Genomic DNA, 13,737 nt, shown 5'->3' on the forward strand with positions numbered 1-13,737 from the left:
AAAATTATATCACTACCCAACAAGTCCAGTATTGAGGTTCTCTACACCAATTAAAGGTGCTTAGTGTTTGTGTTTTTGAGTGAGTGAATGAGTAAGTACGTGTTTAAAAATTATAGTAATAATCGGTTTATTGATTTTCATGCAGACTGAAAATATACATAGAAATAAAGATAAAGAGACAAACTGTATATACATAAACACATATAAACAACAAACAACAAAGTAAACTAACAATCTATAACAACAAAATAACAAAAGGCAAGTGCTAGTGCTCGTTGATGGGTATTGTGCTCCGGTGGTAACGTTCACTGCGGGCCCTGGTGGGCATTAGTTTTTTGGCGACGCGTAGGGCCCGGCGAGGCGGCGGTGCGTCGGGGGCAGCAGTTTTCAGTGGTGTGGATGGCACAGCAACTTCAGGCCAAACTGCTGCAGTGAGGTGGTGTAGTGAGTGGCGAGGGAGGTGAGGCCTAGGGTAGTTAAGGCGCTGTCGTAGCTGGTATAGATAGGACCGAGAATAACCTTGACTGCCCTTTTTTGTACTCTCTCGAGTTGAAGCAGCTGGTTGGCGGTGAGGAAGGGGAGCCAGGCGGGGGAGGCGTAGGTCAATTTAGGCAGGATGAATAGGCTGTAGATATTCTGATGCTCCGGAAGAGGAACGCCAAGGGACTTGAGGCGATGCAGCCTATACGAGGTAGACCTCACGATGTCTCTGACGTGCTGCGTCCAGGAGAGCTTTCCGTTGATGGTGAAGCCGAGCAGCTTGGTAGAATAGACCACGTCGAGCCCGCGTGACGATGGGCGCAGGGTTGGTGAAGTCGAACTGCATCATCTGGCGGATGATAGTGACGTGATTTGCGGTGGTCCAGGAGAGATTGTCGAGGGTGCGCTGGATGACGGAGTGGTCAGGGGAGGAACTCAATGGTGGCGGCGATGGTCGAGTCATCCACATATTTCCAGCAATGCTCGGTATCAAGGAGAGTGTCGTTAATCATGACTAGGAAGCAAAGGGGCCCCATTCTAGTCCCCTGGGGGACTCCGCACATGAGTGGCAGAAGGCTGGGAACTTGACTCTGCACGCGCACGGTCCGTTGCCTGTTTGAAAGGTCTGCCAAGCAGGGGATGATGCCTGTGGAAGCTGCTGTTTTTGAGATGACCGTAATGTGGTCCACCAGGTCGAAGGCTTTCTTGAAATCTATGAAGATGCTGGTGACGGAGGATTTGCGCTTGTCGAGGTGGGCGTGGATGAAGTCGAGGAATCTGACGAGACAGTGTGTGGTAGAGGAGGAACTGCCGAACTGCCGTGTCAATGCTGGGCGCGAGGTCCTGGTAAGCCCAGTCGGCGATTAAGCTTTCACACAGCAGGCCGGGCAACGGAGTTATGGTGATGGTTCGTAGTTCGCCAAATGAGGCGGGGCTTGGGGTTTCCCGATGGCGGTGACAAATGCGGTCTTTCATTGTGGCAAGTTCCATTGCGTTGGCAGGTCAAGGGGGGTGGTGGATCTCTTCCAGCTTCTGAAGCACCTGGAACTGGCTGACTGTTGGAGAAAGTGAGCAGGCCGTCAGGTAGGCTTGGAGGTGGGTGGTGTCCGAGGGAGGTAGCTGATTGCAAATCGAGGCAAAGTAGTAATTGAGAGCCTCTGCTTCACTGGGGCTGAGGTTACTGGTGCATGGAAACGTGCATGGCTGATTTGCAAGGCCGCACAGCTCCTGAACCTTCCTGCACCATTGGCTGGGCAGCAGGTGTTGTAGTTTGTTGAGGTAGAAGGTTTTCTTGGCTGTCTTTATTTCCCTGATGACTGTGTTACAGAGTGATTTGTAGACGGTGATGTTATGTGAGTGGAAGGCTCGATTTCTCTGTTGAATGAGCCGTTTGATGCGGCCCCTGATCCAAGGCAGGTCCGATAGATGTGTGCTGAGTGTTTCTTCTGGAAAGAAGTGGTGGAAAGCCGTAGCGACGGTCGAGAGGTAGTAGTGCTACTTGTCTTCCACATCAACAGCGGTGAGTGTGTGCGTAAATATATATATGTAAATATATATTCATGTGTATATATATATATATATATATATATATATATACACATATGCGCATGCGCACACACACAGGCGCTCTGATTGGCTGGCCAAGTGTATCAAACTATATGAAGGTGAAGGAATACACTTTGATACAAACTGAAAAGTGTTTCAACAGGTTCCAATAATACACGCATGAAGGGTAAACATGCATCAGAGTGTATCATACATATTATTATATGTGTGTGTGTGTGTGTATGCACACACATTTTTGAAACCCCCATCACTTTGATACACTCTGATGCATGTTTACCCTTCACGCGTACATTATTGGAACCTGTTGAAACACTTTTGTATCAAAGTGTATTCCTTTCACCTTCATACAGTTTGATACACTCTGGCCAGCCAATCAGAGCGTGATATTTTTCAGATATATTTCACGAAGTCTAGGATAGGATTTATATTTTCATTAATCACGAATCACATTGCAAGTTTCTTGGTAAAACTTTTTTTTTAATATAAACTTGTATAAAATGTTTTTGTGTCATTTTAGCAGTATATCAAATACACATTCACTCTATACAGGTAAGATTTGAAATCAATCATGACAGTTGCTGGAACGACATGGTAAGAATTTCCAATGTATCCAAGTCGTATGGCGTGGTATTATTGACTTTTTTTCTGTACATCTACTATATAACCTTACAGGCCTAAATAATGTCGAAGAAAATCCTGTGCTGATGTAATATATAAATCAAGTAAATGTCCTTGATCATCGGAATTACCCAGGTGTCTGATTTGGACACGCAGTTCTTTCGTAGTGGACACGAACAGATGCAAAACCTTATGCAACTTCCACTTTTCATATAAAGAACAATGTATGTAATAAAAAATATTTAGATTAAATCTGTGATAAAGGAGACATAATGATAACAATTAAGGAAAACATAATGATGATAACAATGATGTATCAACGAAGTTGATGGTAATAATTATCATCACAATAATAACAGTAATTATCATTATCTTCCTCATAACTATAATCGCTAAACGTAGATGACACGCTTGCACGCACCTTTCAGTCGGCAAAAGAAAAAGGTAGACTAGTCTACCTAATGGGAATTTAGACTAATGCGAATTTACTGAGGGAAATCCGTCCTCATGTTTTTAAATCTGCAAAAGAGGAGACATCATTAGTCTCCGGAGACAGATTCGAATCGCACTGCTGCCAACATTAGGTTTGCGTTTTTGAGGAACTGTTGGTCAGAGTCCGACAGAGTGGTTGCAGGGAAGGATCGGCAGACAATGTTTACCTTCTGGTTGCTAGGTTCTATTTTGTAAGAAGTATGAATACTATCAGTCTTTTCCAGCATCACCGGATAGTTTTTTTTTTTTTTTTTTTTTTTTTTTTTTTTTTTTTTTTTTTTTAATTACACAAGATTAGTCAGTGGATAACACGTAATGGAAGACGAATAGAACCGGCAAAGAAGGCTGGCTTGTGCGCAGGCTTAAACTGGTCTGTTTTAATGTGGTTATATTATACATGTGTAAATACAGTTTGAGAGTGATCATTATACTATGTGTGAATGAATTTTGAATATGTAATACATTAACAATGTTATATGGGTGGTATCAAGTAGATGAGCCTTACAGTGTGTGTGTGTGTGTGTGTGTGTGTGTGTGTGTATGTGTGTGTGTGTGTGTGTGTGTGTGTGTGTGTGTGTGTGTGTGTGTGTGTGTGTGTGTGTGTGTGTGTGTGTGTGTGTGTGTGTGTGTGTGTGCGCGCGCGCGCATCCATATGATGGCAGGAATAACAAAGTAACAGCAACGAAGTCAGCAATAAAAACGAGAATACCAATATCGACAACAATAATAATGAGAATATATGGTTAATGGTTACATGTAGAACTATAGGATGATATAGTAGCGAAGAGGGTAATGTAGGGGGAGTGGGGTGCACTGGGAAGACGGGGTGTAGGAGGAACATGTATAGGTGGAAGATGGATGTCGGCAGTCACTTTAAAGTAGTGGGAATGGGAGAAACAGGAGGGTGGATGGGGGATAAACGTCTTCAAGGGTTTTTGAAAGGGAGTTGGTTGGGGAGGTCTGAGAAACGAAGGTCTTGTTATGAGGGGAAGAAGAGGAGACAGAAGAGGAAGAGGTAGGTGTAGCAGAGGTTGTGGGAGGTGAAATGTTTATATTGTCTGATGCGACGAGCAGAGTGAGGAGGGAGTTAGGCATCAGGGGAGTGTAAAGATTGGAGTGTTTGACTTTAAAAATGTCAAAAAAAAGTCTTGGAGCGGGAGTGTGGGAGAAGGGGGAACGTAAGAAGTAGGAGGAAGAGATACTGTGGGATATGTAGAAACATCTTCGGCGGAAGAGGTAGGAGCAGTGCCAAGGACTGGAGCAGGGACCTCACGTCAACTGCCATCTCAGACTCAAACTTGTAGCCCTAATAAAATATATGATATGAGCCACTACAATTGGCACGTGATTGCGCAGAGCGGTTTTAACGATTATGACCAAGCTGGGCACATTGAGAGCATGGGGCTGTGGAGCGACAGTGTATGGCAGAGAGGCCAAGATGCCAACATATCAAGGATGGAGTAAGTAATAAGGAGGGCAGGGGGGGTAGAAAATGAAGAAGTCTGTGAAGGATGAGGAAATGGAATGGAAGATGTTGAGAGAGAGGAGGGTATGTTTTCTGAAGATTGGATAAAGAGATGGATGGGTAACTTGGGATAGACTGAATTGGCATCAGGTATTGAGGAGGGGTAGTAATATTGATGTTCAAAGTCTTGATAAAAGCTGGGCCAAGGGTCAGGGAACCGGAAAAGTTAAAATTACCTATGAAGGGAAGAACAAGACAACTGAAGAGGCCGTTCAGGACTGACTTAAAGCGAGCCTTTTATCTATTCACACCTCTCACATCTTAGGAAGCAGAGAGAAGGGGTCTTGACTGAAATAATCTTCATTACTATAGTTCTCGTAATCCCACTCACCATGGTGTAGCACGCGAATAAGGCTTAGTGATGCCCATAACAATTATGAGGCTTGGGTGCGCAGGCCATGAAGACGTCACTTCTTTTCATGGTTTAGTACTGAATTCTGCTTTTGTTCATGACAGTCTCATTTTGAAGCAAATGTGTCAGGAAAATAAATAAACAAATAGAAGTGTTGGAAACAGGAGACCATGACAGAAACGTAAAACTTTACACAGCACCTCTACTTTTTGTACAATACGACATATCAAGTCATGCTTGAGGTTTAATATGACAGCAAACAGCCTATGCAACATGTTTGCTAATTTGCACAAAGAACACATTGACAACATTAATTCAGAGAAAGTTGCCATAGAATTTGTTACCAAATCCGGGAGAATAAAACTATTTTGGAAAATTTTAAAACTGTTGTTTTTGGGATATTAAGCACCAGGACATTATGTGCCCTGTTTTAGCAGCTTCAAAATGTTTCTGGCATCCCTGCGTATTCCATTTGCTTCCCCTTATGTACCCTTTTCACTACCATTCTATCCTATAGCACTCTACAACCTTTGCCATTACACAACCTTTACATTTTATCCCAATCGCTAACATATTTCTATCCTCTTCACCACATTACTTTACCATAGTTGTCTAGCACGTTTATTTAATTTAACCATTAATTATCAACTACTCTAGTGTCAATATTTTCCGGAAGTGCTCAAATTTACATCAGTTTCTCTGACGTAACTGATTGTGAAGATATCGCCAAATATCAAATCTGGGTAGAATATGGCCCTCTCCACTCTGCTCTCCACTCCTACTTTCTTACTTTCACGCGCGTGCTCGCCCTCGCTCTTTCTTCCGTCTTTTGCGTTTATATCTGTGATTGTATTTATCTTCAATGATTGCATTTGTAATTGTAATGACATTACGTTTGGTCATTAAATTGTGACCTTTAGTGGTTTTATCTGATTGTATCCTTCTTTTCACTGTGGTTGCATCTACAAGTTTACTCATCTACTGCTATTGTTACTGCAATTGTGATTGTACGTCTTCTGCAGTTGTATTTGTTTCATCTATCTGTGATTCTGTTTGTGACTTTATCGAAGTTCTGAGACTAACGCGTGCACACACCAACACGCACACGCACACGCACACGCACACGCACACACACACGCACACTCACACTTTTCGCTACAGAAAAAGAAATGTAGATGAAATATTCTAATACGCATTTTTTTTAAAGATACTTTCTTTGAAATAGAAAGAAACCCCATTAACACTTTACTGAAAATATAAATTTCACAAAAAGTAAAGGATTCCATACTACTAAATTGGCTTGACATAACGTGGAAGAACCAGATGGCATTATTATATTCCTAAAGAAAGCCCAAAATGATGCCATTACCAGTGATACTCTATATTTACATTTTCATTATAACACAAGCCCAGATACCTGAATGTATTTGACAAAGATGCAAATACACAAAGAAGGGTAAAAGCCAGGATTATTGCTTGTCTTTCTTCCTAATAAGAAATAAAAACTTGTTCAAATGGAGTTCTAATTACAATGCAGAGTATAACACCAACAAACACCCTGCAGCCAGGTAAGATGATAATAAAAACAACCCCTTTGCTACAGTCTTAGGATGAAAGGATTAAATACATCACTGTTATTTTTTGGTAAACTATTACTATAGAATAAGAAGAGCTTTGACTCATTTGTTAATTATATCACAACTTAAATTCTTTCTTTGCTATTCTCAAGGCCTGAGTATACTTGTCACTACTCACTACTCAATGTCTCGTATGTTGCCTGTGACTTGTTTTTTTATCTTTTCTATGAAAGATGTTTGTTTTCTTTCATTCATACATTTTTCACTTAACCACTTCTGGTCCTGTCTTTCAGTTTTATAATATGGCAGAAATTTCCTTTACAAAATCCTGAGGTCTGCACTTCTTTGTGTAATATCGTTTTCTACTTTTATTTTGAATGTTCTTACATTTCCATAATGTGTGTTTCTTTCATTTTATCTCTCCAATTGGTTTTCCTGCAAAAGGTAATAATTTGATAGTTATACTCTATTTATGTCTCCTTCCCTATTGTATTCAATCACATTTTAATAAAAACATTCACTATTTCTCAATATTTTTTTTACTTATGAATTAGATTGCACTCTAGGTCCAAATGCTTCCAGTTGAAGGTGCTATCAAAATACAATTATATGATTTTTTTCATTTTATTCCCATAATTTGTAGTAACTTCTTTAAATATTTATTTATTTATTTATTTGAAACTTTTCTGCCTCATCAACATCTACGGTCATTAGCAGTGTATACAAAAGCCCCAAGATAAAGATAAAAGTAAGGTAATGTTTATGGCTGAAGAAGAGAAGGAAAAGAAAAGAGGGAGAAGAAAAGACACTGCAAAATTAGTTGAGGTGAGAGCTGAGGTCCAAGGCAGAGCTAAGGAAATCCTATATGACAGCAAAGGTCCTATGGTGCTGTGGTACATTAGAGTAGTGAAAAGGGTTTGGAATGAGTTAATGTTTAGGGTAAAGTTAAAGGTTGAACACTACTAGAGGGTGGTATGGTAGTGAAAAGGGTAGAGAGGGGGAGCTGATGGGGTGTAGTAAAAGGTAAAGGTTGTTTGAAGAGGAATTAGTTAAGGGAGTAGGAAGCATTATGATAAAGTACAGTGGCAAAAATGGCAAAAATAAGTTTAACGATTAGGATAAGTGAATATAACAAGAGGATGAAGAAAAGGAAAAGGAAAGGAGGAGAAGAAAGGACTATGCAAAATTATTTGAGGTGAGTACTGAGGACTCTACATAGGGCCTCATTCCTTGTGTCTTTAGCCCCCCCATGACAACAACGACCAAGGGATTAGTTTTTTTTTTTTTTAAATACATAGGCATCTATTGAGCAACTTTTTTGTAACTTTCTTGTACCATGTTACACTTGTAGAGGCATGTAAACATTTAACTATTATTATGTCTGTATATTATGGTTTTGTATTTTGGCATGCATTTAATTCCATTAAAGATATAAAATCTTATGTGCTGCTCATCTGTATCTCCTTTTTGTAAAACAGTCTCTTTTTTTTTTGTCTCAATAAACAATAAGTTCTCAATGGGGTTTTGTTGAATTTTCAAATACTATATTGTCAGTCTTATCCATATTACTACCCCCCACAGATGCAAGGCTTTATTGTTAATCCAATTCATATAAGTACTACCCCTCTATCTACATCTTTCAAATAATTTATTCAAACATTATAGTCTATGAGTACTAAAGTAACACTTTCTAAAGGGAGGTCAAGTTTGGTTTCAATTATCCATAATGTACTTTACTCATTTTGGGTATTGTGTTCCTTCAGTCGTTTGCTGTTACTGCTTGTCCATTGCTGAATTTCTGATCTGGGAATAAATTTAGTTGGGTTTGAGATGTCTCATCCCTAAACTGGATTTTTTCCTCCTTTAACCTTCAATCATTGTTTACTCTAACTTATGAAGTCTTTGTAAAGTTTCCCTGTTTCTTTCTTATCCAAATGTTCTTATAATCTACACAGTTAACCAGACTTTTAGTGTTCACTTACATCACATAGGTTTTATACAAGAAGCAGACTTGGTTCTTCCCTCCATGGCTCTCCTTATTTTTTTCTCAACTAGTATGGAGCAGATGACTTGACCTATATTGATTTTATCAATATCCAAATATTATGTGCATATGCAAATATAAAAGTAAATATAAACCTGTCAATTGATCTATGTCTATCTATCAATCAATCAATCAATCTAGGAACTAGAACACTAGAACTTAAACATAAGCCTAGATAGCTTTCTAAATGTGTTTGTTTATGATGTAAAATACAAAGAAGGGTAATAAATAAATGCATGCAAACAGCTAAAACACGCAAATGCACACGCACACATACCCACAAACACATACAAGCATCCACACACACAAACACACACACATGGCAAAAACTAGCCTATCTAGGAAGATAATTAATGATGCACAAGCAGAAGCATCATATTCATGCAAAACTCCTAAGAACAGTCAATTTCTTAAAATATTTTCATACTTCTGGAAGTTTGAAACATCTATTATGCCTGAAGATATTATATTGAATATCTGCAAGTTTCATTACATGTTTTCTGCTACTGTACATAATTCAGCACCAGTTATTATAGACTGCAAGTAATGAAACATACTGTAAGCAAATCATGCATGTATAACATATAATCAGTAAGTGAATACACTTATAACCAAGAGAGTGTTTTAATATCCCATATTACTATGTTATTAACAACTATTCTTCAGAAAACTCACAATCAGTCACATAAAGTTATAAGCATTGTATTGTTATAAGCATTGAATCCATGTGAATTATATAATGTATTTTACATGTGAGATGTATAAGTTTACTAAAATTAATGGACTTTTTTTTTCCATTAATAATTATATATATTTTATAAAATCATTTCTCATGGGGAATAACACATTACTGAGCATTTTGTGCAATCCCAAACAGACCCACAAACATGCATACAGATCAAATTTTTTACTAAAATCTACAAATGAAAAATCTTATACATTTCACTATGCAAAACTGAAAGCAGTACCAATGCAATATTCTTAAGCTTTAAATATCACGGACAATTCCTTGGCATGTTTAAGAATAAATGTATAAATCAATTAAAGCCTGTCTTCATATCACTCGCACTCCATTTCTTCTTCATCTTTACTTTCTGCTGCAGTTTTCTCCTGACCATTAGGGACTACTTCATGATTAGTGTCCATGTCCTTGACTTCACCATCGTCTTTTGGACTGACAACAGTAGCTTCTTCTTCATCTTCATAGTACCCAGACAGTAAACGTGAATAATCTGTCCTTGAAACACCTTTGTCTTTACGAGGTTTCCTTGGCTTTTTGGATGTGTAGTTCCTTTTATAATCTAGTGCATGGGTGGCCATATGACGTGTTAATTTTTGCTGAAAAAAGGATGAAGAGGAAACTATATCTATCACTGAACAATGTATGTTTAAAAAAATTAAAAGGTTTGACATATGGAAAACCCACATTTTAAGGCGTTATCAGCAGGAATTTTGTCTGCAATGTTTCTCACCAAAATGATAAAAAGTAAACTAGTATAGGTTAAGACTGATAATTTTTCAATCCTCCTGACATATCCACACTTGATTCACCAAAACAGGGCTATTCCACATATAAACTATAAACTACCTTTCAAACTGTTACAACCCCTCCTCCCCACCTGACTCATGTCCATGGCTCACAACAAAACATTTGTCAAATACTACGAAAAGATCTGTTTTAGTAAAATGAGGAGGGGGACTGTTCCTGCTGAAAAATGCCATAAAATGTGGGTTTCCTTGTGTTAAACCCTTTTCATTTTTTGCCTAATTCTCAGCAGGAATTAGGTTGCTTAAAAAGAAAATATATTAAAGGGCATTTTAACAATACAGGAAAGCAAAATAGGTATTCATCTTTTATTTAATATAAATACTTTTCAATTCTTTGCAGGGAAATAGGGGAAATGCTGTGCTCATTTTCTATATTTTTTGTGAAATGTCTCTGCACATAGATGGCTTTGCTAGTGCTTAGCCACGAAGGAGTCAATTAGTAGACCTTACGTGATTTGAATTGGTGGGATTTTATAAACATTAGTAACAAAGTAAGATACCGTAAAATGTTTTCGTAAATCAAAGAAAAGGGTAAACAGGTGGGACAGGCAGTACTCATAATTAGCTCATTGGTGACTTAGTACAAGTGTAGCCATCTATGTGTAAAAACAATCAAGCAAGTAACTCACAGTGGGCATAGCACGAACATACACGTCATGCCCGTTGGCATTGGGTTAATATTATAAAAAAATGTCTTTGCCTTTACCTATAACGAAATGCACCTTCATCTTTAAAAAATACACATTTTATTCCTTATTAAACAAAGGAAAGACCCACAACTGCACAAAGGGCTTGATTCATTATTTCTTTAACCCAATGCCGCTGGGGAAAATGAATAAAAATGGGGAAAATGCTGTGCTCATTTTCTATATTTTTGTGAAATATCTCTGCACATAGATGGCTCTGCTAGTGCTTAGCCATAAAGGAGTCAATTAGTAGACCTTGTGACCTTATGTGATTTGAATTGGCAGGAAAAAGGTATTTTTTACTAGTGTTATGAATATTGATGGTGTTATTTTTATTATAAACATTACAATTACTATGTTATAAACATTAGTAACAGCAAAATAAGATAATGTAAAATATTTCCGTAAATCAAAGAAAAGGGTAAATGGGCGAGACTTGCAGTACTTGTAATTGGCTCATTGGTGACTTAGTACAAGTGTAGCTATCCATGTGTAAAAACAATCAAACAAGTACTCACAGTGGGCATAGCACATACGTACATGTCATGCCCATCGGCATTGGCTTAAATATCTTGTAACAAATGACACTGCTTTTGCCCACCGCCCTAGATCTTTTATAACATCCGAATCAAAGGATCTAAGAAATGCCATTGAAGCTGCACAGCTCCTGATTTGATTGGCTTTTGGGTTTGAACCTGGAAGCTTCTTTGATATTACAAATAATAGATACTGTTCTCTGAGAGGTGAATACTATATCATCACTAGGGTCCACCCATAATTTCTCTAAATTACTTTGGTAAGCCAATAAGTATCTATTTAATGCCACCAAAGGGCACAGAGAATGGTAAACACCTCAACTATCCAAGCAGGTATCTTCACAGGAAGAAGTTTGTGCCCTTGCCTTTAATTTTTTGCTATGATGGAACAGGGTGCAAGGGAAACAGAGAAGAAATAATTTCCAAACTGAGTCAAATTGGTTGTTCTATTTATTGAAGACATTTTGAACAGAGGTATTTTCTCCAAATCTGTCTGTTTCAAGGAAATTAATAGTTCTTGCCAATTAGCAAGGAATATTTTGCTTTTTGGTCTAGATCTAGGGAAGCCTTTCTTTATCAACATAAAGAAAGGTTTGTTTATTTCCAAATCTAGAGCAATTTTCATGAGTAATTTGATGACACTGACATGTGTATTAATGGCATCCACTGAAAGATTTTTATTGTGAAAAAGCCATGAAGCAACAGAAAGAAAACTATTAGGGGATATATTAGAAATATTGGACACCCTAATAAAATCTTGGAACATATTCCAGCCACTCTCATATTGTCTAATAGTTGAAGATGTTAATGCTCTTAAGGTATCTTCAATCACAGTTTCAGAGAAAGATCATTTTATTCTGAATGCTCTTTTGAGAAAATCCCTGCAATTTCTGAATCACCCTGGTCATCAAGTCTGTAAGTGGATGAGGAAAGCTGTATCCCCACTTCTGCCAGTCTACCATGAAGATGTCTGGTCCCCTGCCGCTTTGTCTGGTCTCTTACTCTTCAATTCTCTGTTGTTGCAGACAGATCTACCTCTAGAATGCCTATTGACTGAACCAAGGAATTTAAAATTTTCTGAGATAGGACCCATTCCACCACAGAGGTATTGTTCCTGGTTAAAGTATCTGCTAAGGCATTCTGGCACCCAAGAATGTTGGATGCCATCAGAAAATAATTTTTCTTGGCACAAAGATAGAAAAAAAATTCTGACTAATTCCAAAGGCCTCTTGATCCTGTTGAACCCTTTATGTTGATGCAATGAATGACTGCAGATTGTCTGACAGAGTCTGAATGGTTGAAAGATTCATCAGTCCAGCCTCTAAGATCTAGTAGAACAGTGTTTAGTTCTTGCATATTTATATGTTTCACTTCCAAAAAGGAGTAAATCTCCCTCTGTTTGAATGGCCTAGTGAAGAATGGTAACCCCATACCACATCTGAAGCTACTGTAGTCAAGGTTAAATTGGAGATGTCTATGTAACATACTGGCATTTGAAATTTTGGAAAAAACCCTTGGAGCAATTGACATCCTAAAGGGAAGCACTTTGAACATGAAAATTTTGTCATATATTTGAAAGGCTAGAAATTTTCTGAATCTTTTCTTAATATTTACTTCATGCAATACATATAGATTTTGCCAATAAGTAAATCATCATGGCTCAGTTATTACGCTTCGCCATCGTACATCCTCAACATGGTAGTATTTCTAGTGGTAGATGTATTTTGTGACAAAACTTTCAGCAGGCTTTCAATTGGTTATTTTTTCACATGTGCACCTCTTTGAGCAGCGGGCAGGCACACTAAACATTTTTTGTAGGCAAGTCAGAAAAGACTAGTGTCATTATTAAAGTTTTCATTGGCTAGTGTCTGTTGCTGTTTGTTACAGTGTAAAATCCATTAATTTTCCATATAAAAGATGGGTGGTTGAAACTTAACCATTACCTACACCTACTGTGAGATTACTTTATTCATTGTTTAAACACATAGATTACTACATTTGTACTAAGTCATCAATGAGCCAATTATGAGTACTGCCTGTCTCACCTGTTTACCCTTTTCCTTGATTTCTAAAATACTTTATGTTATCTTATATTGCTGTTATTAATGTCAATAACATTATAGTAATTATAATGTCTATAGCAAAAATAGCACCATTGATATTCATAGCATTAGTTTTCCTGTCAATTCAAGGGAAAGTGAAATCAGGTAAAGTCATAAAGTCTACCAATTGACTCATTTGTGGCTAAGCACTAGCATAGCCATCTATGTGAAGAGACATTTCACAAAAATTATTTTTAAATGAGCACAGCAT

General features: G+C 38.0%; 1 protein-coding gene across 1 annotated transcript in view; it reads right to left on the reverse strand.

Annotated features, from left to right (window-relative positions):
- Positions 1-7,215: 7,215 nt before the first annotated feature.
- Positions 7,216-13,737, reverse strand: part of LOC125028737 (transcription factor IIIA-like) — a 12,122-nt gene continuing 5,600 nt past the window's right edge. Inside the window, exon 6 of the mRNA XM_047618218.1 lies at positions 7,216-9,992. Within this exon, the coding sequence (XP_047474174.1) occupies positions 9,714-9,992 (279 nt within the window). The 3' untranslated portion in view covers positions 7,216-9,713. The remainder of the gene's footprint in view (positions 9,993-13,737) is intronic.

This window comes from Penaeus chinensis, chromosome 9 (genome assembly GCF_019202785.1).
Source record: "Penaeus chinensis breed Huanghai No. 1 chromosome 9, ASM1920278v2, whole genome shotgun sequence".
NCBI classification, from domain to species: domain Eukaryota; kingdom Metazoa; phylum Arthropoda; class Malacostraca; order Decapoda; family Penaeidae; genus Penaeus; species Penaeus chinensis.